The sequence below is a fragment of the Phocoena phocoena genome, chromosome 3 (genome assembly GCF_963924675.1).
Source record: "Phocoena phocoena chromosome 3, mPhoPho1.1, whole genome shotgun sequence".
In the NCBI taxonomy this organism is placed as follows: Eukaryota; Metazoa; Chordata; class Mammalia; order Artiodactyla; family Phocoenidae; genus Phocoena; species Phocoena phocoena.
Genome location: NC_089221.1, coordinates 171,441,640 through 171,468,220, shown reverse-complemented (window position 1 = coordinate 171,468,220; position 26,581 = coordinate 171,441,640). Strand labels below are relative to the sequence as shown.

The window sequence follows — 26,581 nt, the reverse complement described above, 5'->3', positions numbered from 1 at the left end:
GCACCCAAGAGAAGTAAAAGCAGGGCTGGGGTGGTGCTGGGGTCTCCTGTCACAGGAAGGCTGACAACTTTTTCCTTTAAGAGTCTTCACGTGCTTTCACTGATTACAATGCACGCGTCTATCTTTGCAACTTTGATTTTTAAATTAAAACGATGTCGCACACACTGGGAGAAAACACAACAGCGACCAGTACTGCCCTCTGTGGAAGGCCAGGTCCTGGTGCACTGGGTTTGGGCCTGACCTGCACACAGGCATACAGTGCCCCAAACCAGCTTTGTAACGGGGTGACCGCTCGCCGATCAGGGTGCCTCCCGGCCACTATGCCCTTTGGGAGAGCAGCCCAGCTACCCCTTGTGGAACCCAGGAGGGAAAGGGACGTTAAGGAATTGAGAAGTTGCACTTACCCGGGAACTTAATATAAATAAACAAGTGACACCTGCGGGCCATGGTTTTCGGTGTCCCGCCCAAGCCCCGCCTCCAACTAGAGCAGGGACCTGGGGGGCCCTAAGGCTGCGAAGACACCTGCAGGGAGCTCCAGGTGCGCGGCCCAGGCCTGTTGCCCTCGGGGGAGCCCAGGGCCTTCCCACCCGCAGCCTCCCCCTTCCCTCAGGGACCCGACGTCAGGACAGGCCCGTCGGGAGGCCCAGGCCGCACCTGGCACTGCCCACAGCTAAGGCCACTCACTCAGCAGTCTTTTCTTAAGTACTTGACCTGGGCCAGCCAGGCTCTGCCCTGGGGGAGCAGGGCAGGCAGGAGAGGGCCTGGGGGAGGGAGAGGGGACACAAGGTGGGGCGGGAGATTCCCAAGTAAGGGCCTGGAGCCCCAGGAGACAGAAAGCGGCTGGACTAAGGAGGAGGCAGGAAGAGGGGGCCGGATTCTGAGATGTCATCAAAGCGTCGGGTGGGCCTTGGGGTGTGGAGGTGGGTGGTCACCGACAATGACCCTAAACGCGGATGCCAGTGACGAGACCAGGGAGGCGGCGGGATGGCGGTCCGGCACTGGACGGGTATGCCGGGACACAGGCCTCGGAGGAGGCGCGGGAGAGACCAAGGCGGACAGCGCAGCGGCAAGCACGGGGCACCAGCCACTTGCGGGCGGGCCAGGGCGCAGGCGCGGAGCGGACGAGCAGCGCGCCGCCGTAGGCCCCACCTTCAGGCCGCGCGCTGATTGGCGCCGCCGCCGAGGGGCGGGGCCGGAGGCCACGGGCGGGGCGGGACCTGTGCGGCGCCTGCGCAGCACGGGGCCCCCGCGCGCGGGCGGGTGGGCGGAGCGGGCCCCCCGAGCGGGGGCTGGCGAGCGCGGGGAGGGGGCCGAAAGGGCGGCAAAGCCGGCGCGCGCCCGGCTTGGGGCGGAGGGCGGAGGCCCAAGGGCCGGAACAGCCGCGGCAAGTGGCGGCGGCAGCGGCGGAGGCAGCTGAGGCGGCGGCGGCGAGCGGGGGTCCGGGCGGCAGCGGCGGCGGCGGGCCGAGGAGCCGGGCGCGATGGAGCGGAAGAGGTGGGAGTGCCCGGCGCTCCCGCAGGGCTGGGAGAGGGAAGAAGTGCCCAGAAGGTCGGGGCTGTCGGCCGGCCACAGGGATGTCTTTTACTATAGGTGAATGAACGTGCCGGCCGGGCAGGGCCCCAACGGGCGCCTCCCAGCGGCCTCTGCGGCGGCCTGGGCGCCCCGACCCGGGCCGCGGCCTGGGCCCCGCGCGTGCGTTGTGCGTGCATGCGTGCGTGCGTGCCGGCGCGCGGCGGGCGCTTGGCCCAGTGCGCGTGCGTGCGCGGCGGGCCCGAGCCCAGTGCGCGTGCGTGCCCGGCGAAGCCTTTGCACAGTGTGCTTGCGCTCCCCCCGCAGCCGCATGGTCCTGGGACCGGCCCCGGGTTGGCGGCGGCCTTTGTTCGGCGGCCGCGGCGAAGCGGCCGGCTGGGCAAGGGGCACCCCGGCACGGGCCAGACGCCGCTGGGAGGCGGGGGTGGGGGCTGGGCTGTCCCTTTGGTCCTCGTGGGGCGCTCCTGGGGCCGCGCGCAGCCTGGGTCGGGTGGGGATCCCGGGTTTCAGGGAGCAGGGTTCGCTCTGGGGGACCAGGGAGGGCTGCCTAGGGATGCAGATTTCTGGGCCCTTCACAGGGTGGCCTGGTCCTGGAGCTGCGTGTCTTTTAAGAGCCGCCCCTCCCCCATCCTTGGGCACCGTGGGTAGTGGCCTCTCCAGTCGCCAGACCGGGAACGCGGCCTTTGTGAGCTTCCCTCACCCAAACTGGAGGGAGGGCTGCCCTTGGCCTGAGAGAGGTGGCAGGGACCCCCCCACCCCTAGTGAAACAGAATCAGTAGGCGGCTGGAAGCCCAGCCCCAGACCGTCAACCACCTGCTGTTTGCCTTTTCCTTCCTTTTTTTTTTTTTTTTTTCCCTCCTGATTGGTGGAAGATGCTTTTGTTTCTGAGCCAGGCTTGATGGCTCCCTCCCCTTTGCTTTAGGACCCTGACAAAAGAAAAGCAGGCGGGACACCTGCCACGTGTTGAATGCCTGCCAGGTGTAGGGGGGTGTGCAGCAGGTCCTGGGCCTTTGCTGTCCTCGTTTTGGGAGGAGTGAAGGAAGTGAGCAGGGTAAGGATGGCAGCTCATCCAGGACAAGCTCAGGTTCTAGTGTCCAAAGAGTGCTGGTGGCCCTCCAGTGTGTACTGTAATTGGTTGCCCCTCTCGTAATGTCAAGCATGAAATAGTGGGGTTACGATCATCTTTTAGGGAAACGTGTGTATTCCCCCTCACTGGGCTGTCTGTGACGTCACTCCCTCGCTGGCTGTTTAGAGAAGCTTCCTTCTGGGTGCGTGAAGAGGCCTCTCACCACCTCCCCTCATTTAATTCTGAGCGCACTTGTGTTCTCACTTCTTCCTTTTAGGTCTGAAGACTGAGGCAGGTCTCTGTTCCTCTAGTCCTTTGTTGATTTAACAGATGCCTCTGCAGCACATGCTGGGTGTCCTGGCCATTCAGCTGGGAGTGAGACCTGGGCCCTCCCCTCGTGGGTGACAGCTGGTGCCCCAGCCATCACCACGTTGCTTTCTTAGTTAACAGGTGATGACATATGCAGAGAGATGTGGGGGTCTGTGAGGGGCAGATGATGGGAGTGCCTGGTCGAGCTGGGGGCGGGTCGGTGAGGGCTTGTCTGGGGAGGCAGCACAGAGGTGAGCCCTGGCAGTGGGGCCAGGAGGAGGGTCCAGGCAGCACCAGCAGCCTGTGAGGAGGCTCAGGAGCTGAACCGGGGCCAGCGTGGCTAGAGGGCCGCAGCCTGTCATCGCCTCACCTCTTGTCCCCACCTGCCTGGGAACCTCTCCGGGCTTCCATCAAGTGGGACCCCGCTCCAAGGCCCCGCCTCCGAGCATAGGGGTCTGGTGGTAGGGAACGGCTCCAAACTGGGGCTGGACAGATGGAATTTCAGTTTTCCCACGGCTCCAATGAGAGGTGAGGGCCTGAGACAGGATGCGGGGTGCGGGGTCCAGTGCCACTCCCAGGTCTTTGGTGTGGATGACCTACCCTGTCCCAACAGGTCGGAGGTCTGGGGGGGATGTGATAACTTTTCTGGAATGTGGGCCCTTGGCCTTCTCACCACCTGATGCCGAGCCAGGTGTCTAGGCAGGGAGCACAGATGGATTTCCCTGGTTCTCTCTCTTTTTTTAATATTTATTTATTTGGCTGCGCCAGGTCTTAGTTGCAGCACGTGGAATCTTCGTTGCTGCTTGCGGTATCTGTAGTTGTGGCATGTGGGATCTTTTAGTTGAGGGATAAGTATCTAGTTCCCTGAGCAGGGATTGAACTTGGACCCCCTGCATTGGGAGTCCCCCCCTCCCCTCCCCCCCCCCCGGTATGCGGGCCTCTCACTGTTGTGGCCTCTCCCGTTGCGGAGCACAGGCTCTGGACGCACAGGCTCAGCGGCCATGGCTCACGGGGCTAGCCGCTCCGCGGCATGTGGGATCTTCCCGGACCGGGGCACGAACCCACGTCCCCTGCATCGTCAGGTGGACTCTCAACCACTGCGCCACCAGGGAAGCCCGGAGCGCGGAGTCTTAACCGCTGGACCACCAGGGAAGTCCCTTCCTGGTTCCTTAATGCAGAGGGAAAGCAGATCTCCGGTGCTGTTGAGTCGGACAGACCTGTCCTTGGATCTTAGCCCTGCCCCTAGGGATGTGGAACCTTGGTTTGCTAGTCCAGAGAGTGGGAGAGAGCCAGTGTGTTCTTTGCAGGAGAGGTGGAGCGACCTCACAGACCGTTCTGTAGGACTCACCCATACACCCCTCCAGCTTGGTGACCTGGCCCTCAGGACTGGGAGATGGGGGTGCAGCATCTGGTTACAGCCGAGAATTTTCTTTGGAAAAATCATCTCCCTGCCTGACATTTACAATCCAGGCAAGAAGTTGAGGACTTGGAAGTTAGCGTCATTCTTTGGGGTGTGTGGAATAGAGAGGACTTCCCAGAACTTTTTTTTTTTTTTTTGGCTGCACCATTGCAGCATGCAGGATCCTAGTTCCCTGACAAGGGATAGAACTCACGCCTCCTACTTTGGGAGCGTGGAGGCTTAAACCACTGGACCACCAGGGAAGTCCCAGAGCTCTTTTTTTTTTTTTAAATAAATAAATTTATTTATTTTATTTATTTATTTTTGGCTGCATTGGGTCTTCGTTGCTGCACGCGGGGTTTCTTTAGTTGCGTCGAGCGGGGCTACTCTTCGTTGCTGTGTGTGGGCTTCTCATTGCATTGGCTTCTCGTTGTGGAGCATGGGCTCTAGGTGTGTGGGCTTCAGTAGTTGTGGCACGCATGCCCAGTAGTTGTGGCTCGTGGGCTCTACAGCGCAGGCTCTGTAGTTGTGGCGCATGGGCTTAGTTGCTCTGCGGCATGTGGGATCTTCCCGGACCAGGGCTCAAGCCCGTGTCCCCTGCATTGGCAGGCAGATTCTTAATCACTGCGCCACCAGGGAAGACCCCAGAGGTCATTTTAAAGGTGCAAATACTCAGGAAAGCAGGAAGTACTCGGCAGGTTGACCCCCCTTCCTTGGGCAGCGGGCTCAGCTTGGCCAGAACCAGCTTCATCTTGCTGTTTGGGCCTCACTGGGCATCTCGGGTTACAAGCCTCCTTATAGGCCTGGGGTCAACACTCACTCATCACGCCTCGTACAGCCCTGCATCCGGCCCAGGCCCTGGGCTCCGCGCTTGGTGCTGGCTCCATCCCCATGATGGCCCCAATGCTTCAGGGTCATACTGACTCAGCCGAGGGCCGCCAGGCTTCTGGCTACCTGTCTACTACACCGGGTAGGCCTATTTCCCTAGAAAGACCGCAGTGCTCATTTTTGTTCCACACCTGTGGTTTTACTACAGAAGTTTTTTTCTTTCATTGGATAAAACAGCTCAGACATTTTTCTGTCCCAATACAGATCTACAAAACGTGTTTTTTTTTTTTTTTTTTTTTTTTTTTTTTGTGCGGTACGCGGGCCTCTCACTGTCGTGGCCTCTCCCGTTGCGGAGGACAGGCTCCGGACGCCCAGGCTCAGCGGCCATGGCTCACGGGCCCAGCCGCTCCGCGGCATGTGGGATCTTCCCAGACCGGGGCACGAACCCGTGTCCCCTGCATCGGCAGGCAGACTCTCAACCACTGCGCCACCAGGGAAGCCCTACAAAACGTGTTTTTAAAATTGAGATATAGTTCACATTCCATACGATTCAGTCTTTAAAAGTGTCAATTCAGCAGTTTTCATGCACCCATCACCACTCTCTAGTTCCGGAATGTTCTCATCACCCCAAAATGAGCCCTGTGTCCATTAGCTCCCCAGCTCCTCGTAGCCCCCATCCACTCTCTGTCTTGCGTTCACTTTTGTGACAGCTTCATTGAGGTAGGAGTCACATGCCATACTGTTCACCCGTGTAAAGCGTACAATTCACAGGTAGCTGCACCCACCACCACGGTCAAAGTTAGAGCCTTTTCCTCCCCCCAGAAGAGCCCTAGACCTTTAACTATCTCTGCCGTTAGCCCTGCTCCCCAGCCCCTAGTCTATAGTCCTGCGTTTCTGTTTCCCTGTCCTCATGCATTTTTTAAAGCAGAACAGCAGCAGGTGGGGTGACTGGAGGCCAAGAAGTGCTGGCGAGTGCTTGTCAGGGTACTGGCCCTCTTTGTGGCCATAGTTGGAGCCAGAGTCGGGACTCAGGGTCCTTTCCGCTGCTCCAGGCACGTGGACCCTGTTCACGTCAGCCAGCACAGAGCATAACGGAAAAATGGATCTTCCAGAAGAGTCCACGGGGGTCTCAGAACCCAAGGTGGTGGGGCTGGCCCTGACCCAGGTGAGGCCCTGGTGGGGCTGGAAGGGGTTCCACTCTTCCCACTTTTGCCACTTGTCCGCAGTGCCCAGGGACACCTGGAGGGGGCGGGCGTGTGCTGACTTGAATTCAGGCTCAGCCTAGAGGCTCTCAGGGGAGATCAGCAAAGTGCAGGCCCTCGTTAGCCTCAGATGGAGAGAGACAGGGACGTCCTAGATGGGTGCCAGGCCTGCTGGAGGATCATGTGTGCCGCTTGCTGGTTTCTAGTACATTCAGGGTGTGCAACCATCACCACTAATTCCAGAACATTCCATAACCCCAAAGAGAAGCCCCAGTCCTTGACAGCCAGGAACCCACTCTCTGCCTCTGGATTTGCCTGTTCTGGACGTTTCCCATCAGTGGAATCACACACTGTGTGTCCTTCTGTGTCTGGCTTCTCTCACTGAGCATCGTGTTGTCAGGGTCTGTCCACGTTGTAGTGAGTGTCAGGGCTTCTCTCCTTTTCATGGCTGAGTGATGCTCCCATGTGTGGAGGGACATCTGGGCTGTTTTCACTCTGCCCAGTGAGTCATGCTGCTGTGAGTAATTAGGTGTAAGTTATTATGTCGACATGTGTTTTGATTTCTCTTGGATACTTAGGGGTGGAATTGCTGTTTAACCATTAGAGGAGCTACCAGACTGTTTCCCAAAGTGGCTGCAGGAGTCCCCGTGCCCATGGGACGTGTCATTATTAATGCTCACTGGGTCCCGTTCTGGTCACCTGTAGCATGAGCTCTGAGTCTGCACTGCAGCTAGAGGTTGGCGTCAGCTTTTCCTAGAAAGGCGAGTCCCCTGCGCTGGTCCGTGGGGTGAGCAGGATGGCAGAGCTTCACAGCTAGGTTTCAGGCTTTCCCAGCAGGTCCCGCCTGGGCAGCTCTTTGGTGCCCAAAGAGCCCCAAAACTGAGGTTTTACAGTCCAGCCCCCACAGGACAGATCCATAATGCTGTAATGGACCTGCTATCCTTGGGTCTTTTCTCGAGAACATGGCCAGATTCTGCTTCTGGAATGTTCCAGAAACTCCAGCCAGGCTCCCAGGGCTGGGTCCCATCCTTCCGAAGGTCGGGGCGTCCATCCCTGCTCTCGGCCTCGGCATCTGCTGTGCTGGGGAGAGGGTGGACCGGCTTGGCCTGGCGCCCCCCTCCCGGCTCCCCCCTCCGCTGACCGCGCTGTGTCTGCAGCCCGAGCGGGAAGAAGTTCCGGAGCAAGCCCCAGCTGGCGCGCTACCTGGGCGGCTCCATGGACCTGAGCACCTTTGACTTCCGCACGGGCAAGATGCTGATGGGCAAGATGAACAAGAGCCGGCAGCGGGTGCGCTATGACTCCCCGAGCCAGGTCAAGGTGAGCCCACGCCGACCGCTGCTGGGTAGGCTCACCCACCGTCCTGGAGTTAGAGGCCTAGCTACTCACTGGGGGGAGCTCAGCAGCTGTGGAAAAGCAGAAAGAAGACAGGAAACGGCCCATCATCTGTCCCCAGGAGAGGCTCAGGCACGGGGCCTGGGAGGTGGCTCAACTCTGGTCCACGCTTGGGCGCCTGGTGACCAGTGTGTCTGCGGGTCTTTGATGGACGCATGTTCGGGGGACTTTGTTCCCTGCCCCGACTGCAGAACAGAGGTGGCCAGGGCGCCCCCAGGCCCGTTCTCTGCAGAGAACGAGGCACGGGAGGTGAGAAGGGCGGGGTGGGGGGATGAGAGAGAGCAGGTGTGTGTATGGAGCCCCCGCTGCGGCCGCACCGAGGGCAGCGAAGTGGCTGGGCCTGGGCTTGGCGTTGCCTCTGGATCCGTGGGTGCCACGGGGTGTGTTGGTGACTGGGGCCTGTTCCCCAAAGCCCCTTGCGGGGCACGGCTTTCTCGCTGACGGGGAAAGCCCGCTGAGGACCCTGCCCGACCCTGCAGGGCAAGCCCGACCTGAACACGGCCCTCCCGGTCAGGCAGACGGCGTCCATCTTCAAGCAGCCAGTGACCAAGATCACCAACCACCCCAGCAACAAGGTGAAGAGCGACCCCCAGAAGGCCGTGGAGCAGCCCCGACAGGTGAGCTCCGGCACTTGGTCCACTCTTTAGAGCTGAGTCCGCGGGCCGTCACCCCGGGGCACGGTCCTGCGGGCACCAGCACCCGACACGTGTATGCAGGGCCCCCTCGGGCTGGCTGCTGTCTTAAATAGATTGAAAAGATCCCACAAATGCAGTTTTGTGATCTGTTTTCCAAAAACTGAGCCTTAGCCGCGTTTTCACACATCTTTACAAACGCCCGGTAGATAGCGGGGTGTGGAGGTGCTAGGCCAGAGCAGGGGGCCATGGCCGTCGGAGGGGGAGACGCTCAGGGACCCTGCAGGGCATGGGCCCCGCCATGGGCAGCCGCCCTGGGTGCTGTTCCATTTGGGTTGGAGCCCTCTAGGTAAGAGGTCAGAAACCTGTGGGGCTGCCTGTCGCCCCCCTCCCCAGAGTCTGGAGGTGCAGTCGAGGGTGTGAGCTTGTTGCCTGTCCGGGGGCTCCTGGGTCCCCTGTCTGCACCAGGCGGTGCCCACGGACAGCGCTTGTTCGGGCTGTGACAGGGGTCGGCCAGGGCTGTTGCCCGGGGTGGAGGTTGGACCTCCCAACCCCCAACTCCAGGGTGAAGGGGAGCCACAGACTGTCCAATGGCGCATCTGACGTCCTGGGTCTTCGTCCTGCCGGAAACAGGGCTTGGGGTTTCTCTGCCCTGCGAGGACCCTGGGGCGCGAGCAGCCCCAGCAAGTGTGGGGGTCAGAGGTCACACTGAGACCCCCATCCTGGCCGCCTAGGGTCGCCTGCTGTGGGAGCAGGTGGCCTGGCCATCCCGTCGGCCTGACGTCTGTCTGTGTGGCGGCAGCTCTTCTGGGAGAAGAAGCTGAGCGGCCTGAATGCCTTTGACATCGCGGAGGAGCTCGTGAAGACCATGGACCTCCCCAAGGGCTTGCAAGGTGACCCCCTGCAGGGGGCAAGGGGGAGATGGAGGAGGGATGAGGCCCGTGCTCCCCCAACCTGGGGCCAGCCGGGCTGCACCTGATGCTGGGGTCGCGTCTGGTCACGGGGTCCTGAAAACACTCGGGGGTCTGGTTTCCCTGCCGCGCCATAAAAGCATCCCTGCTGTCCCTGAGAGGGTAGTTGTCTCCCTGTATGGCGTGGAGTGACCGCCCCCTTGCAGCGTCCGGGTGTGACATGGAAATGGCCAGGGAGGGCTCGATTCAGACAGGGAGACGCCTGGGGTACAGAGCTCCTGGCCCTGCGACGGCTCCCCTGAGTGGGACTGCCCGTGGCCTGTGAGGCCCTGGCACATGCAGGACCGGGCAGGGCCTGCTGTAAAGGGAGGTTCAGGATGAAATCGGGGCTGAGGGGGCAAGGCTGGTGCCCGCAGCAACCACCCTCTCTTGCCCAGCAGGCGTGGGTCCCGGCTGCACGGATGAGACGCTGCTCTCGGCCATTGCCAGCGCCCTGCACACCAGCACCATGCCCATCACCGGGCAGCTCTCAGCTGCCGTGGAGAAGAACCCCGGGGTGTGGCTCAACACAGCCCAGCCGCTCTGCAAGGCCTTCATGGTGACCGACGAGGACATCAGGTAGCGCCCCCCCCCCCGCCCCCGCCAGTATCCAGGTGTGATGTGGAAGTGGCTGGGGGAGGGCTCGGTTCAGACAGGCGGGTGCCTGGCGGGTGGGGCAGCCTGCGGGGGCGGGAGAGGACAGGCTCCCCTGAGCGGGACTGCACGTGGGCTGTGAGGCCCTGGGTCAGGGGGCGCTGGCTCACACAGGACCGGGCAGGGTGGGCTGAGGGGAAGCAGGGCGTGTCCCGGGCCCTGGATGCTGGGCCTGTGCTTGGCCAGGACCCTGTGGGTGGTGTCCAGGTGCGGGTAGAGCTGTCTGGGAGGGCCTCCTGGAAGGTGGTTGGAAGTGGCTCCTCGGCAGGAAACATCTAGAGGTGCTTAGAGGGTAGAACATGCGTGGTGTTCAGCTTTGAGACGTCAGGGCACAGCTGAGGTTGGGAGAAGGCGGAGGGGCTGGAAGGCAGAGCAGCTGCACCTGGAGTGCTGTGGGGGGCAGTCTTGGCACTGCAGGTAAAAGCCAGGTGGGTGCGAGAGGGCAGCCCTGTGCCCCGAGAGAGGCGAGGACACGGCGGTGAGACCACACACATGTGTACACACGTACACACACACAGAGGTACCCACGTGTGTACATACACATGCATGCACTGCACGTACGCACAAACACGTACACATATGCATGTACACGTATACATACACGTGTGCACGTTCACATACGTGTATGCACAAGGCTCATCCCTAGGGAAAGGGCAGGAAAAGAACACGACTGTCTGAAAAGTCCAAGCAGATCTTTAAAGCACAACTTGCAGAAATAGAAAGTCAGTGAGGTGGGAACCGTAGGTGTCAGGTCCAGCAGTGGCAGTGGCTGTGGTCCTGCTGGGAGGAGGGACTTGTGGCCAGTAGAGGGGAGCGACAGGCACAGAGTCAGGTCCACGTGCTGAGGGGGGCACCTTAGAGGCGGCAGGGTGGGGACAGGGGTCCTTGGCCCGGCCGGCAGCCGCCCTCTCGCAGCGCTGATTTGGGGAGGGCCTGGGGGCTGTGCTGGGGCCGGGGGCGGGGGTGTCTGTCTGGATGGGGCGCTTGCAGCACCCCCATCTCCCCAGAGATGGACGTGCCCTGGCCAGCAGGTCTTCCTGTGTCCGCAGGAGGCAGGAGGAACTGGTGCAGCAGGTCCGCAAGCGGCTGGAGGAGGCGCTGATGGCCGACATGCTGGCTCACGTGGAGGAGCTGGCCCGGGACGGCGAGGCGCCGCTGGGCAGGGTGGGCGCTGACGGGGATGAGGACGACGGGGACCAGGAGGAGGGGCCCGACCAGGACCAGGAGATGGAGCACGTGTAGAGCAGGCACTGGCCGGGTCCCAGCTCCAGCTCACGCGGGCAGCGACCACGGGTGAGGGGTGGTCCGGGTCCCTGGGGCCTGCCTTGTGCCAGTGGCAGCAGTGCTGGGCCGGGCGCCTCCCGAGAGCACCTGTCTTCAAGGAGGATGGCCTGCCAGGCACGGGTGGCGCCCTCTCTGTCCCTGCACGGGCCCCACCCGCCTGCCCTCCCGCACGGGGCCACCTGCAGACTTGGCCCTCACCCTGCCCAGGCGTGTCCCCTCCCCTGGGCCATGGGGACATGGCTGAAGCACGGCCTCTCGCCTGATGGACCCCCCATGTCTGCCCCTCCTCGGGGTCATGGCTCCACACTGAACTCGGGCCAGCCTGATCCCCGTGGCTGCTGCCCTGGACCTCTCGCACAGGACAGCTGCCACTGGGCCGCCTGCGAGGCTCCCCGCGGGGCTGGAGAAACATTTGTGGAACTGTCTCCCCTCCCGACCTGCACACATGAGGGACGGTATCCCGGACCGCCCATCAGCCCTTCCAGAAGGGGATGCAGGATGGCTCCCCGGGGCCCACCCGGCGGGCACAGCGCTCCCAAGAGCAAATGGCACAACCCGGACATTTTCCTTCAGTAAAACTCATGGTAGAGGTGAGGCCGATGTCCACGTAGCTGCTTAACCTCCTGTCTGTTGCACACGGACGGGAACTCAGGCCTCAGCGCCTGAAGACCTCACTGTCTGCAGCCCGGCCCAGCCTGATGGTCAGCGCCGCGGACAGAGAACTAACTGCTCACGGCCGGACTCGGGCCAGGCTCCAGGCCAGTGCCGCCATCGGCTGACCTCCAGGCCTCGGTCTCACCTCATAGAACAGGGACAGTGGCGCTGATCTGGCAGGTGTGGGGCCTCCCAGCACCTGGGGCTTCTGCATCCCCATCCCAGGCGCGTTTCCTGGCCGGTCCTGGGCAGCGGCCTCCGTGGAGCATGGGGTTTGGAGGCGGTCAGAGTCATGCTGTCCCCCCCTGCAGCAAGTGCCCCTGGCCAGGGGAGCTTCTGCTACCCTGAGTGGACCCCGGGCCAGCCCCCTTCCCTCAGCCCCAGGAATGCCCTTGGGGTGGCCCCCAGCCCCTCCATCGCCTGGAGACACGAACCCCGGGCCGGTGCAGCCCCAGGGCCCGTCACTCCTGTCCCAGCCCTGCCACACGCGCAGCCGTTACTGTCGGGGGGCGGGGGAGCCTGGGTCGCTGCCTCATCGGGCCAGACACCGTGGGCTGCCATGGCCTGCCCGGTGGGGTGACGGTGACAGTGGGAGCCCCTTGGGGCTGGGACTCGCTGCCCACTCCCTCCAAGGACTCTGGCCCAGGAGGTTGGGCCGACTGCATCCTTCCTAGTCCAGTCAAAGCACAAAGCCCTGAGGACTGCGGCCGCTGCACTGCGGAGGCCGCAGTGGCACTGCCGGGGGCCAGGCCATCACGGGCCCCAGGAAGGTCCCTCCACAGAGGCTGCGGCCCCAAGGGAGGCTCCTGTGCTGTGGGTGGTGTTGAATAAAGCGTGTCGGGCCAGCGTGTGGGGCCTTGGTTTATCAGAATCCCAGGTTTTGTGTCGCAGCGCTGGGAGCCTGCCTGTCCTGAAGTTCATCATCCTGCCCTGGGTTGGGGGATGGGAGGGGATGGCAGACCCCTGGCCTCTCCCAGGCAGGGTGGGCTTCCCATGGCCCCAAGTGGGGCCTCCTGACACTCGGGCCCCGGCAGTGTTGGCGTGAGAGCTGGGTGTGGAGGCTTCCTGAAAGCCGGCTCACTTGGGTGCCTTCAGCGCAGTCCCCGCAGCTCCCTTGGAGGCCCCTGCCGACTCTGCGGGTGGGGGCGGGGCTGATGCCAGGTGTGCCCACGTCCTTCCTGGGAGAGATGAGGACCTGTCAGTAGGGTCCACGCCGGGAGCTCAGCGGGGGCTCCTCTCGGCCCGATGCAGGGGCAGGGGAGAGGGTGTGGCTGAGCTGACCCTGTAGGCCCTGGCCAGTGCTGACAGGTGGCTGGGGAGGGCGGTGCTAGGACATCGGCCACACCGGTCCCCTTTTCAGCTGCCCCGCCACCCCTGGTCGGGTGGTCATTGCTGGCTTTTCTTCCGACCCAAAGCCAGGGCACGGGAGCTGGGAGAACCCTGGCCCCTCACCTGCCCAGGCACCCCAGACTTTTTTGCAGGCAGCAGGGGGTCTGCCTTGCCCAGGGGGAGCAGGGTCCCTCCCCAGCTGCCTGGACCCCCTCCTCACCCCTACTGTGTGGGTCTCACAGGTGTGGGCAGGGCGGGTCCTTCCGGATCCTCCAGGGGAGCATCGGTTCCCGCCTTTTCCAGCTTCCAGAGGCGCCGCATCCCTGGCTCGCGGCCCCTCCTGCATCCTCACAGCCAGCAGCGCAGCATCTCCCGTCTCTCTCTGCCTCTGACCCTCCCGCCTCCCTCTTATAGGGACCCTGGGATGACAGTGGGCCCCTCGGGGAATCCAGGGTCATCCCTGTCTCAGGGGCCTCAACTTAACCCCACCTGCAAAGTCTCCTCTGCCCCGTGAGGTGACAGGTCCCAGGGTGACTTTGGGGTACATTAGCCTGAAGACAAGTTTTCCTGTCTTGTCGAGGCCGCCCCTGGCCACATGGCCTCAGCTTCCACCATCTCTTCTTTCATCCCCAGCTCACTCCAGCCGCTTGGGCTTTGTCCCCACTGTCCCCTCAAGGGGAATGAACAGTTGCTACAGAAGCCCTAGAACTGGCCAAGCTCAGGTTGCATCGGGTTTGCAGAGCAAGGGAGCTAGAGGTGACCGGAGGCAACGATGCCTGGTGACAAGCTGGGAGTTTCCCGGTCAGAGAAGAGGCAGCGAGACCGGCTGGAGCAGAGGGGCCAGCTCGGATTTCTGGAACAGTCCACTGGGACCCCCCCACCAGCCACATGTGGCTGGGAAGTTCAAACTGGTGACAACAAGTTACATGTTGCGCTCCTCAGCTGTCCTGGCCACATGGGGCTGGGGGCCATGACTGCACAGAGCAACAGGTAACATCTCCATCCACACCATCTAGAACACGGGTTCTGAGCCTTGGCGGGGGCGGGGTGGGCGACACCTGTAAGATTAGGTAAGTCTTGTCAAAAACTGACCACACAGGGCTTCCCTGGTGGCACAGTGGTTAAGAATCCGCCTGCCATTGCAGGGGACACGGGTGCTGTCAGGCCCACGACTTTTTGTTGAAACCGTTTGGGAAAAGAAATTCTGTTTCTCCCGGGACTTGGAACTGGGAGAGTACGAGCCGCTGGGCAAACGGGTCTGCTCAGAAGAGTGAGGCTGCTCAGCACAGAGGAACCCAAGCCGCAAGGGGGGCCTCCCCAGGACCCCATCCCCGCCCACACTTTGCACTTTGAGCCAGTGGATTCCCTCTTCTGCTTAAGTCAGTTTGAGCAGACATTTGTCACCTGCAGCCCAGAGTGTGTCCTTGACCACGTCCCTGCCGACCCCACCTGAGATGCGCCACAGATGAGGCCTGCCTTGGTGGAAAACACCGCCCCCTGGGAGCCTCCAAGGACGGTCCTGGGGCCCCACCTGCACGGATGGGGGGGTGTTGGTCCTGCTCACGAAGGCATCATGGCCACCCTTCCCAGGGCTGAGCTGCGCTCCAGGTTGGGGGAAGGGGGAAGCTGGCAAGGAATGGGATGTCACTGCTGCCTGGGGCTGGCCCAGTGCCCGCATGACAGGGCACCTCCTTATGGCATGGGGTAGCCAGGGTCAGAACAGGAGAGTGCCGTGTTCTGGTCGGGGGCAGCACCCCACTCGCTCCAGGCTCTGTCCAGGAAGTTACCACAGGTACCAGGACATTCCAGGAATTTCACTTCTAGGTCCTCACACCCAGATCGCCTGCCCACTGGGGCTCTCAGCTGGCCTGCTCACCTCCAACCTCACGCATGAACCCGATGGCCTGTGTGCTGTCTACACTGCAGCAGCCACGCCAACCATCCATCCAATCATCTGTCCACGCATCCAACTTACGATAAGGACACGACTGAACAAAGCAGAGGAAAGTCTCTGCCCTAGTGGAGCTGCCGCTCCAGTGGGAGAGAGACAGGAACCATGATTTTAAAAACAAGTAGAACATGAAACACCTGCTGGTGGTAAGTGCTTGGGAGAAAAATAAAACCAGGAAGGGCGATCAGGAATGTGTGGCAGGGTTGCAATTTAATAGGGTAGTCAGGGGAGGCATCAGTGAGAAGGCAACATCAGAGCAAAGGCCTGGAGGTGAAAGAGGGAGCCTTGAGAACATCCGGGGGAAGAGCGGTGCAGGCAGAGGGCCCAGGGGCAGCACCACGCTTGGCACGTTGGATGAACAGTGAGGAGGCCCGTGGCCATTACAACTTCTGTTTTTACCGAGAGCCATGGGGAACCATGGGAGGGTTGGGACGATCCGCCTGCCCAGAACAGGCCACCAGCGAGGGCAGGTGTGGGCTAATCCGCCTGGCAGAGTCCTCCTAAGAGGATGAGGGCCCTCATTTTCCTGGGACCAGACAGAATTAGCCTCGGGGACCCTGCCCTGCCCTGCCTGTCCAGCTCTGGAGGAGCCTGGAGGGCGAGAGGGCCCTGATCCAGCCCCCCAGGCAGTGTGGTCCTGGCACTGTGTGTGTCCTCCAGCTTCCTTCAATCTGGTGGGCACCAGTGGTGGTGGATGGAAAGGAGAATGATGAGTAGGCCCAGGTCCCTCAGCTCAAGTGACCGGCCAATGAAGATAACCCCTGTGACCCTGGCAGAAAGGAATGAGAAGTCCCTTCCTTCTGGCTGGGCTTGCTGAACTGGATAGGGGGTGTCAGCTAGAAGACCTGGAGCCACTCCTGCCCGAGAGAACTACCCACTGGAGTTAAAAGGACCCAGAGATGGAGAGCCACATAGCTGAATACTGAAGCACCTGGATCCAGCCGTGCCTGAAGTTACCCCGCACCCCTGGACATTTCAGTTCCTGAAGCTCACAAAGACTCTCTTCTGCTCCGGATGACTTGATTCAGGTGAGAGTCCAGTGCAACCCAGAGCGGCTTGGCTAGAAAACCCTCCCCCTCAAGGATGGAGGTTGGGGCCTCTTGGGCAACACTAGGAATTCCAGGAATGAGGGTGAGCAGCTCAGTGAGGCCGGGAGGGGAAGATGGACCTGCAGACGCCCAGCAATCATTGAGGGTGGAGGCTGGGCCATGGGACCACTGGGTCTGAAGTGCCCACCTCCCCACTGCCTCCCCCAAGTCCCTCCTGGCCCTGACATACGACAACACCCAGAGGCATCTGGAGCCTGCCAGCAATTGCCCCAAGAAGTCTTTATTGGCCCCCAGGGCCCTGATTCAGCTTCAGTGCAGGGGCCACCCAGTAACCGCAGTGAGGGTGGTAGTCTCCTCTGTTCTGTTCTTGGAGAAGTCTGTTTTTCCAGAAAATAAAAAGTCCAGGGGGTGGGCTGGGGGAGGTACCCCCCCCACGGACCCACCGCATCTCCTCCAGGTCACTGGAGAGTCAGGGTGCTCTGGTCCCTCTCCCGCTAGAACTTCTGATTCTTGCTCAGCCGGTTGTGGCGCCAGATGTTGTGTTTCCGCAGCAGCCGCCAGTACTCCCGGGTCTCAGGGTCCAGATCCTCCAGATTCTTGGGGGGACCCACGTTCATCTGGAACAGCCTGATGGGGAGTGGGCAGAGTCGGGGTTGCAGGGCAGCCCCCTTCCCTGCGGCTCCCCCACCCCAGACCCCCTGACCTCCGGGCAGTCCCTCCCCACCCTGAGGACATGGAACAAGGGGGTGCCAGGTTGTGGAACAAGGGAGCGCCCCTATCCCAAGGGTGCTGGGATCTGAGGTGGGCGCACGCCAAACCTTCTGCCTCCTGGCCTTTGTCCGTGCCGCCTGCCCACCTGTAAGGCTTCCCCACCCACTCGCTCAACCTTTCTAAACCTTCCCCAGCTTGAAGGATTGGCACGTGGCAACAGCTTCTGTATCCTGCCACTGCTCTCAGGGCCAAGAGCAAAATTCCCCCTGCAGCCCCCTGAAAGCTGGGCTCCATCAAGTTCCTGCCCTGTCTCCCCCTACTCTCCATCTTGCCTCCCGGGGTACACTAAGAAACCAGGTGCAGTTCTGCCTGGAGCCTTTGCACTGGCTGTTCCTGCCCACCTCTAAAGCTCTGTCCACCCACTCAGGCCGACTCACACACCACCTCCCCAGGGAAGCCCTCCCAGATCCTCAGATTTGGTTAGCCAGGCCCTCCTTACCCAGTCCTGGCACACTCACCACTCTGGGTACTCGGAATCCGGCTTCAGGACCACATCCTGGCCCTCCTTGTAGATGTTGACACCCATGGCGTGCGTGGTGAGCCGGATGGGGTCTGTACACACCTCTGGGTCCTTCAGGGCCTCACCGACCACAGCGCCTTTGCCCCCCTTAATGACTACGGTGGGGGAGAATCATTTCAGCCCAGCTCCACCCTCGGGAGGCCAGCCGTCCCTTTCTGCCCTGGCTGGACCCTGTCTGCTGCATTCAAAATGATTTTAACCGGGACACGGATAGTGCATTAAATGACACTGATATTCAGAGTAACCAAGTCATTCCTCTTCAATCCCATTTTCATTCCTTCTGTTTATCTCACGAAAAAAGAGCCTCCGCTGGCTGCTCTGTGTCTTTAAAACCTCACGTCTGCCAAATCCCTCCTTTCAACAAAGGAGATCGGGCAAGGCTGTATCCAGAGAGAATTTAAATAACCTTGTTTTGGTTTTAATACTTAGATGGGCCCCAATTTCTGGTGATAACCTGCCAAAGGTGACTAATTTGGAAGCAGAAACGTCATAGGGACCCAAGTCCATGACCTACTCCTACCCCCACCCCGACATTAAAAAAAAAAAAAACTTGGGCCTGCGCACTGAGCCCAATCGCGCCCTAGGTACCTCAAACTGCGCCTGCGCAAACAGCTTAGCCTCTACGCTTGCGCGCTGACTCTAGGACGTGCCTCCCCAACCAGCGCTTGCGCACTACCAACTCCCCAATGTCCCTACCATTCTCATCTTGGTCCCTCCTAACCCAGCTCACCCGGTCTCTTGGCATAATCTCGTACATGGAGTCTTACAGAAGCGACGGGGTCCGGGAGCTCCCGAACCCGCCAGCCGGCCGAGCTCCACGTAGCACCTAAGAGGCGCCTGGCCGCCATGACGTATCCCGGCCGCCTGCACGTGCACGTTTCCGGAGGACGTCTGCGGCCGAGGGGTGCTTGGGAGTTGTAGGCTCCTAGAGATTTATGGGAAATGTATTATTCCGGCCTTAAGCATACGTTAATTGTGATTTCTTTAAACTTTTGTAGATATCCCCAGGTACTGCACGAGGCGACTTCCAAAGGATGTCCGACTTCTTGCCCTTCAGTTACTTATCACTTAAAGTATCACAACTTATACATCCTTGATTCTAGTTAATGAGCAATTACTGAAAACCTAAAACTAATAAAAGTTAACACCATTATTAGGCTCATTATTTTCTAAATCTATTGCTAAATCTGTAACCAGCTCGATTTCGTTTAATTAGGAGGTAGGTGCTATTATTATACCCAGTTTACAACTGAGGAAGCCGGAAGTTTAGGGAGGTAAAGTTAAGCCAGGCGAGCCATTCGGCCGCCCTACTGAGTGCCACACCGGAGGTCTGTCTACAATATGGTCCCCGCGTCGCTTCCGGTGTCCCTGGAGTCGAAAGAGTCCGCCTTTCACGCTCCTTTAGTATTTTCCAGTCCTGTTTCTTCCCATCTGCCATCCCTTGGAATAATAAGCAAAGCCGTAGCAGTCAAGCAGTGGCTTTAAGCCGCACTTTGCAGTTCAGGAAACAGGCTCAGAAGCCAGCCCGAGCTTTCACTGTGCGTTAATGAAGGTTCCGGACTCGAACTCACGGTCCCAACATCTAACGCCCCCGCGCGGCCAGGCTGGCTGAGAGAACTACATTTCCCAGCAAGCCCCGCGGGCGTGCGCATGCCCAGTGGTCCAGGAGTGCTGCGCGGACAGATCTGCCAGCGCCCAGTCCGGGAATTGGCGAGCGGCGGCGACTGGCAGGACCGGACAAGCCAGGGAGCGGGGTTCTGGGGGCCGCGCGGGTTGAGGCCACCTCGGTTTGGGAAGTGAGTGTGCCGGCGGAGCAGAGCGAGGTCTGGGGCCAGCGCCTGAGGTCACGGGTCTGAAGTCTTGAGTCTGGGGTCCGCTAGAGGACTAGGGTCTTAACTCAGCTTTAGGCTCGAGTTGTGTCTTCAGGCTGGGTCTGAGTGGACCTCAGTCTGGGGTCTGAGTCTGGGGTCGATCTTGAGGGTGGCATTGGAGGTTTTGAGATGAGAGTCCGTTTTCTGGCATCTTGGAACTGTAGTATTAAGTCTGAAATTCTGGGTCTCAAGTCTTGGACTGAGGTCTTGAGTCCTGAGTCTCGGCGACCTACACCGGTCGGGTCTATATAGTCAGAGTATGTCTCCAGCCTCCACATCTCTGGGGAGGAAGACTTGGAAGAACCAGGGCTGGGGTGAACAGGGTCCACGGATGGGGAGAGGTCTGGAGCAATGGGTACAGGGGAATCCCCCGGGGTTTGGAGCCTGGGAAGCCACAGCCTTGCAGCTGCTCATTCTGCACCTCAGTTTCCTCGTCTGTAAAATGAGGATCATGGCAGAACCTTCCTTGTGGGGTATGATGGGGATTAAATTATGTGTTCTGTATGAATACATACCAGGTGAGAGCCGGGTACCAAATTGGAAGCCAGGAAATCTCATCTTTGATTCTCTCTTTCAGATGCTGGCTTGAGCCCAGGGTCCAGGCATGGAATTCCTGACAACCTCCCAACCCCCTCCAGGACCTCCAGCCATGGACTTGGAGGAGCCCAGGGACACACTTTCACTCTCTCAGGACCTCACCCCTGATTGCCCGTGGGACCCGGCACCAGGAGGCCCCGGCAGCCTGAGTCAGATGGAACTTGACAGGCTAAATATTCAGGACCTGCTGCAACAGTTTGAAGCTCTGCCAGGTGATCTGGTGGGCCTGTCCCCAGACGGACCCCCGTGCCCCTTGCACATTGCCACTGGCCATGGCCTGGCCTCTCAGGACATCACCGATGCCCATGGGCTCTTGTCCGCCGAGGCTGGCCGGGAAGACTTGCTGAGCCTCTTGCAGCAAGACGAACGCCCTCCTTCCCAGTCAGGTCCCCAGGAACCTCCGGACCCTGCTCCTCGCCTGTTGCAGCCCCCTGATGACCCAGAGGGGGATATGGCCCCCCAGGAGTGGGCAGAAGGAGCCTCTGTCGAGCAGGACGAGGGCAGGAGCTCAAGCAGCTCCCCAGAACTCTGGCTGGAGACAGCACCTCTGGTCACTTCTGAAGAGCCACCTGCCAGTGCCCAGGTAGAGCCCGCCCCGCCCCCCCAGACCGCTCCACTGCTGGGAGCCAAACAGGAGGACTCAGGCCTACCCTTCTTCTGTCTTCTTCCAGAGCCCCGAGACCCTGGCTTCCTACCCTGCCCTCCAGGAGGGTGAGTCTCCCGCCCACCCTGGCCCCAGGGACTTCGGGGTTTCAGAACAGCCCGACTCAAGCTCCTAAAACCTGGCACAAAGTTTGCCAGTAACGAGTTGCTTCTAGAGAGACTCTGAGGTTGGGTTCGAGTAGATTCCAGACAACTGAAAGAAGAGAGACAGTCCTGAGAATGTTCTAGAATGAATAGGGAGCGTTAGGACAGACTTGGCAAATTGTAGCACTTGACTTGATTCTAGAGCAAGGGTTGGTAAATTACCATCCGTGGACTTTCTGGTATGTTTTGTGAGCTAAGACGGCTTCTGCATTTTTATTTATTTTTTTTAAAATTAATTTATTTTTTGCCATGCCGTGCAGCATGTGGGATCTTAGTTCCCCAACCAGGGATCGAACCCCTGCAGTGGAAGCGCGAGTCCTAACCACTGGACCGCCAGGGAAGTCCCATGCATTTTTATTTTTATTTTATTTTATTATTATTTTTAAGTTTATTTTTGGTTGTGTTGGGTGTTCATTGCTGCTCATGGGCTTCGTCTAGTTGCGGTGAGCAGGGGCTGCTCTTCATTGCGGTGCGCGGGCTTCTCATTATGGTGGCTTCTCTTGTTGCAGAGCACGGGCTCTAGGCGCACAGGCTTCAGTAGTTGTGGCACGTGGGCTCAGTAGTTGTGGCTTGCGGGCTCTAGAGCACAGGCTCAGTAGTTGTAGTGCACGTGCTTAGTTGCTTCATGGCATGTGGGATCTTCCCAGACCAGGGCTCGAACCTGTGTCCCCTGTATTGCCAGGCAAATTCTTAACCACTGGGCCACCAGGGAAGCCCCCATGCATTTTTAAATGGTTGAAAAAACTTGAAAGAAGAACATTTCTTGACAGGTGAAAACGATAGGCAATTCAAATTTCAAATAAAGTTTTATAAATAAAGTTTTATCGGGACAGACTCATGCCTATTCATTAGCGTGTTGTCTGTGGCAGCTTTCATGTTACAACGGCCAGACTGAGTAGTTGCAATGGAGACCATCTGGCCCACAAAATAAAAAATATTTACTGTTTGGGCCTTTGCAGAAAAGTTTGCCAATCTGCTCTCAAGGCATGAGAAGTACCTGTTCTGGCCACCTGGAATGTTCTAGAACATTCTCCCCCACACTATCTGAGGCTCTAGGTCAAAGAACAAGTTCTGTGGTTGTGGGAAAGGAAGCTGGTTTGAACTTGTAGTTCCAAGAAGGTTCTAGAGTCATGGGTGGAGCTGTGATTCACCTAGAGCGTTCCAGAGCCTAGCATTTTGCCTCTGGTTCTAGATTAAAGTGACCTCAGCTGATGAGGGTGTTCTGGAACGAGGAACAGAGCTGTCAGGTTCTACTTAGACTGGGGAGTTCTAAAACCATGGAGTGAATAGGATTTATCTCTGGTTCTAGACCTTTAGGAGCTGTACTAGAACTGGGCAGAACTGTCCAATTCAAGAAAGTTCTACAGCTATACAACAGAAATAGAATTTGAGCCACATGTCACTTGAAAGTTTTTAGTTATCCACATTAAAAAAGCAAACACTTAAAATTAACTTTAATAACATTTAAATTAAGCCCATATATTTAAAATGTTACTTCAACATATAATCAACAGTTTTTAATTTTACATTTTTTTTACGAGAGCTTCTAAATCCGGTGTGTATTTTACACTTACAGCACATCTAAGTCCAGACCAGCCACATTTCAAGTGCACAATACCCACATGTGCCTGGTGGCTACCATATTGGATGGTGCAGTTCTAGAACCCAGAGCAGAGTTTTCTGTTGTTCTGGAATGCTTAGATCATGAAGGACAGTGGGCAGAACTGGCTATCCTTTAAGTTCACGGGAATGTGGTTTCATTCCCTGTGGCCTGTGGTTCTCCAAAAAGCAATAGCTATTGATTAGAATATTCTAGAATCACTGGCACTGCTGTCTGGCTCTAGGTTGCTCAGGGAATTCTAGAGCCATGGGGGCAAAGCTTTTTGTGGTTCTGGGCTGGGTTGGGGGGATTCTAGAACCATGAGCAGAGTTGTTCTTTCTGGATTGTTCAGCTAATTCTTAGAATTGCCCAGTGCATCTGCATTTGTGAGTTATTGAGGGGATTCTAGAACCACAGGAGGAGCTTCCCAATGCTATATTGATCAAGATGTTCTGGAATCACGTAGTGGAAAAGTGTGATTCTGGAGCAGTGTTGGTTTCTAAAATCCCAGGCAGAATTCTGTGGTTTGAGACGTGTCAGGGAGTTCTAGAATCACAGATCAGGAACCACCTGGGTTTCTGGACAGTTTGAGAGTCTGAGGTATGTCGACAGTTGCCCCTCTCTACTCTGTCTGGGCAGTTCTATGACCACGGGGTAGAGTTGTCTGTGGTCCTGGGCCGATAGAGAATTCTAGAGCAGTGGGCAGAGCTGACTGGCTCTAGATTGATTGGGCTTCCAGAACCATCCAACAGAGTTGACTATGGTTCTATAATGTCAAGGGTTTTAGAAATAGGAGTGGGACTGTCTGGTTCTAGCCTGACTCCTGGAATTCTAGCCACACAGGGCGGTGCTGGGTGTGGGCATGAGAGCTGCTTCTGGCACTGGTTCTGGATACAGAGACTGCTCCTGAAACCACGTCCTCTGCCTGGGAGTCCTTGAGCTGTGGGCAGAGCCAGGTCTAGACTGACGGAGGGCTCCACATCCATGAGGGCTGAGCCACTAATCTGTGCCTCTGGCTGATGGGGTGGCTCTGGGACCGTGGGCAGACGTGTGTGGCTCCAAGTGCCAAGCCACGGGGCAGAACTCTCTGTGCTTCCAGACCATTCAGGGCTCTGGGCAGAGCCCACAGGGGTGGACGAGCCTGGCAGAGGTTCTAGGGGGCTGACCTGCTTCTGCTGTCGCCCTCAGCGTCCGGCCCCTGTGACCACGAAGACCTCCTAGATGGTGTCATATTCGGGGCCAAGTACCTGGGCTCCACCCAGCTGGTGTCTGAGCGAAACCCGCCCCCCAGCACGCGCATGGCGCAGGCCCAGGAGGCCATGGACCGCGTCAAGGTGAAGCCAGGGGCCGGCAGGTGGGTGGGCGGGTAGGTGGGCTGCAGGCCGGGTCCCCCGAGGCCCTCTGAGCCTGGCGAGTCAGAGTCTGGGTCTTTGGGGGCCTCTACGTCCCACCCCGCCCCCCACAGGCCCCCGATGGGGAGACCCAGCCGATGACAGAGGTAGACCTCTTCGTCTCCACCAAGAGGGTCAAGGTTCTGATGGCTGACTCCCAGGTACGGGGCCCAGGCCTGGCCTCTGGGGCGTGGGCACCTCCGCTGCAAAGCGAGGCCCCCGCAGCCCACCCAGCCTGGTTTCCCCACCCCCTCCAGGAGGCCCTGATGGACCACGCCCTGCAGACCATCTCCTACATCGCTGACATCGGCAGCGTCCTGGTGCTCATGGCCCGGCGGCGGCTGGCCCGGCGGCCGGCACCCCAGCCCCACAGCCGCCGGCTCTACAAGATGATCTGCCACGTTTTCCACTCAGAGGACGTGAGCAGTGGGCTCCGGGTGTCCTGAGGGCGAGGGGGAACTCACAGCGGCCCCTGCTCTCCACCAAAGCCCCACCTGGTCGCACTGTCACCCCAGCGTCCTTCCGTCCCCACCCTCCTGAAGGCCCTGAGCCATATATTCCAGGCCTTCCTGTAAGAGCCTGAGACTGGCAGCCGTCTCCCCAAACCCTCCCTGCCCCAGGCCTGTCTCCCTTCCCCTCCCCCTAGATGCTCGGCCAGCGGCTGGCAAGCCAGTCCCACTTGGGGGTGGATGGGCTGGTAGTAGGGATGTCAGTGGCTGGGGGGGACCTGAAGGAGGTGGGTGGGACCCCCAGAGAGGTGCCGCCCACCCCACAGGCCCAGCTCATCGCCCAGGCCATCGGCCAGGCCTTTGCCGTGGCCTACAGCCAGTTCCTGCGGGAAAGTGGGATCAACCCCAGCCAGGTGGGCTCCCAGCAGAGCCAGGGTGCCACGGGCCCCGGCCACCTCCACAACGGGGACCTCGACCACTTCTCCAATAGCGAGAACTGCAGGGAGGTGAGCAAGTGGGTCCCCCACCCCGGCCCACCAAGTGGCCCTGAAGCCCTCCCGCACCCCCCACCCACCTCCTCCTGCCTCCTCCAAGCAGCCCTCAAGTGCCACCTGTGACCCCCCAGGTGTGCATCGAGAAACGCCGGGGTGAGGGTCTGGGCGTAGCCCTGGTGGAGTCGGGCTGGGGTTCCTTGCTGCCCACGGCCGTCATCGCCAACCTGCTGCACGGGGGCCCTGCCGAGCGCTCAGGGGCCCTCAGCATTGGAGACCGCATCACCGCCATCAACGGGACCAGCCTGGTGGGGCTGCCCCTGGCCGCCTGCCAGGCTGCCGTCCGCGTGAGTCCTCCGGGGTGGCTGGGGCAGAGGGCCTGCGAGGGCCCCCCAGATGGCAGTCCCCCCCTCCCCACGCGGCCGGGAAAGTGAGCCGGAGGCCAGGTCTCTGTGTCTCAGTCCAGAAGGGGCAAGTAGAGCTTCAAGTCCTACCCGCACCCGTGCACTCTGGGAAACCGAGGCTCAGAGAGGGTAAGTCCAGGGACACCACTCTGGTGCGGGAGCAGGATTGGAACACAAGGCCTGTCCTGTGTGCCATGAGGCAGCAAGTGTATTCTTGAGTCTTGACCCTCGTTGCCCAGACGGGGAGACTGAGGTCCAGAGATGGGGAGGGGCCTGGCCAGGCCAGAAGGACAAGTCTGACTCGGTTCACGCAGTGTGTTACTGAGTGCTTGTAACCCTGCCTTGTGGGCACTGCTAGAACCTTGCTTTTGACCATGAGGAAACTGAGGCCCAGGGAGGTGAGAGGTGGCACAGCTCTGACTCCAAGGCCACCCAGCTCTGGCCTGCATTCTTAACCACTTCTCAAGGGGTCTTGTAGAATCTATAGGTTCCATTTTATGAGTGGGTAAACAGGCCCAGGAGGGGCTGAAGCCCAACAGGAAGTTTGGCAGCCCCACCGGAGGCCCAGCCAGGCCAACAGCCCCCATCCTGTACAGGAGGTGAAGTCTCAGACGCTGGTGACCCTCAGCATCGTCCACTGCCCGCCGGTCACCACGGCCATCATCCGCCGGCCCCACGTCCGCGAGCAGCTGGGCTTCTGCGTGGAGGACGGCATAGTGAGTCCCCAGCCCGCGGACCCGGTGGGGGGTGGGCGGCCCCAGGCGTGGCCCCGTGGGCAGCGTGGCCCTTCCTGTCCCCGCAGATCTGCAGCCTCCTCCGGGGTGGCATTGCCGAGCGCGGGGGCGTCCGCGTGGGGCACCGCATCATTGAGATCAACGGGCAGAGTGTGGTGGCCACGCCCCACGCCCGCATCATTGAGCTGCTCACGGAGGCCCACATTGAGGTGCGCTGCGCGTGGTGGTGGGGTGGTGGGCGGGGCCTGAGTGGGAGGAGGCCGCCTCCAGCTGCCGCCTCCTCTCCGCCCCCAGGTCCACATCAAGACGATGCCTGCTGCTACCTACCGCCTGCTCACAGGCCAGGAGCAGCCGGTGTACCTGTGACCGGCCACCTTCCCCCCACCACTGTGCCTTAGCCCTCGCCGGCCCTGGAACTCCGTCCGTGGACCCTCCTCGGCTGGCCAGGGCCCCAAAAGTTTCTTGGTTCTATATTATTTTCTTATGTAAAAAATTAAAAGCTTATTGAATGGGCAAAGTCTCAGATCTGGGTCTGTGGGGTTGAGGAAGGAAAGACAGCACCCTACTCTGGCCCCTTGTCCCTGGAAGTCACTAGAAGCCAGTGCTGTGAAAATACTCCATTTATTAAAGACCGGGCAGAGGGAGGCAGGTTCCCAGGTTCTGTGTGGGAAGCTGAGTCACAGCTCCAGGGAGAAAAGGGGAGGACAGGCCAGCTGG

The 26,581-nt window shown here is 59.8% G+C and overlaps 3 protein-coding genes across 4 annotated transcripts; 2 read left to right on the top strand and 1 right to left on the bottom strand.

Annotated features, from left to right (window-relative positions):
* Window positions 1-1,378: 1,378 nt before the first annotated feature.
* MBD3 (methyl-CpG binding domain protein 3) lies at window positions 1,379-11,204 on the top strand. Of its 2 annotated transcripts, none has more exons than XM_065874627.1 (6): window positions 1,379-1,494; window positions 7,492-7,651; window positions 8,206-8,343; window positions 9,161-9,251; window positions 9,710-9,887; window positions 11,012-11,204. In XM_065874627.1, exons 1-6 carry the CDS (start codon window positions 1,481-1,483, stop codon window positions 11,202-11,204), a joined length of 774 nt encoding a protein of 257 aa, XP_065730699.1. In that variant the 5' UTR covers window positions 1,379-1,480. The 2 variants fall into 2 exon arrangements, with proteins under 2 accessions (XP_065730699.1, XP_065730698.1); XM_065874626.1 differs by having other exon boundaries at window positions 1,481-1,590.
* Window positions 11,205-16,723: 5,519 nt separating this feature from the next.
* MRPL54 (mitochondrial ribosomal protein L54) lies at window positions 16,724-18,368 on the bottom strand. Its single transcript, XM_065875525.1, has 3 exons — window positions 18,251-18,368; window positions 17,459-17,615; window positions 16,724-16,856 (listed from the first exon to the last, which is right to left on the bottom strand). The coding sequence occupies exons 1-3, from the start codon at window positions 18,366-18,368 to the stop codon at window positions 16,724-16,726; spliced, it is 408 nt and encodes a 135-aa protein (XP_065731597.1).
* A 1,600-nt stretch (window positions 18,369-19,968) lies between these two features.
* On the top strand, window positions 19,969-26,377 carry APBA3 (amyloid beta precursor protein binding family A member 3). Its single transcript, XM_065874145.1, has 10 exons — window positions 19,969-20,571; window positions 20,660-20,699; window positions 23,584-23,729; window positions 23,861-23,947; window positions 24,044-24,205; window positions 24,562-24,741; window positions 24,861-25,073; window positions 25,727-25,846; window positions 25,933-26,073; window positions 26,159-26,377. The coding sequence occupies exons 1-10, from the start codon at window positions 19,996-19,998 to the stop codon at window positions 26,228-26,230; spliced, it is 1,737 nt and encodes a 578-aa protein (XP_065730217.1). The 5' UTR covers window positions 19,969-19,995; the 3' UTR covers window positions 26,231-26,377.
* Window positions 26,378-26,581: the final 204 nt, after the last annotated feature.

What these genes read in the sequence shown, in the direction of transcription:
- MRPL54 (XM_065875525.1), bottom strand. Translation starts at nt 18,368, where the DNA reads ATGGCGGCCAGGCGCCTCTTAGGTGCTACGTGGAGCTCGGCCGGCTGG. An exon ending in AGATTATGCCAAGAGACCGG is followed by an intron (nt 17,616 to 18,250) that starts GTGAGCTGGGTT and finishes CCCCCACCGTAG; the next exon opens with TCATTAAGGGGGGCAAAGGC. An exon ending in GATTCCGAGTACCCAGAGTG is followed by an intron (nt 16,857 to 17,458) that starts GTGAGTGTGCCA and finishes ACTCCCCATCAG; the next exon opens with GCTGTTCCAGATGAACGTGG.
- APBA3 (XM_065874145.1), top strand. Translation starts at nt 19,996, where the DNA reads ATGGAATTCCTGACAACCTCCCAACCCCCTCCAGGACCTCCAGCCATG. An exon ending in AGGCCATGGACCGCGTCAAG is followed by an intron (nt 23,730 to 23,860) that starts GTGAAGCCAGGG and finishes CGCCCCCCACAG; the next exon opens with GCCCCCGATGGGGAGACCCA. An exon ending in TTCTGATGGCTGACTCCCAG is followed by an intron (nt 23,948 to 24,043) that starts GTACGGGGCCCA and finishes CACCCCCTCCAG; the next exon opens with GAGGCCCTGATGGACCACGC.
- MBD3 (XM_065874626.1), top strand. Translation starts at nt 1,481, where the DNA reads ATGGAGCGGAAGAGGTGGGAGTGCCCGGCGCTCCCGCAGGGCTGGGAG. An exon ending in CCTCCCCAAGGGCTTGCAAG is followed by an intron (nt 9,252 to 9,709) that starts GTGACCCCCTGC and finishes CTTGCCCAGCAG; the next exon opens with GCGTGGGTCCCGGCTGCACG. An exon ending in GTGACCGACGAGGACATCAG is followed by an intron (nt 9,888 to 11,011) that starts GTAGCGCCCCCC and finishes CTGTGTCCGCAG; the next exon opens with GAGGCAGGAGGAACTGGTGC.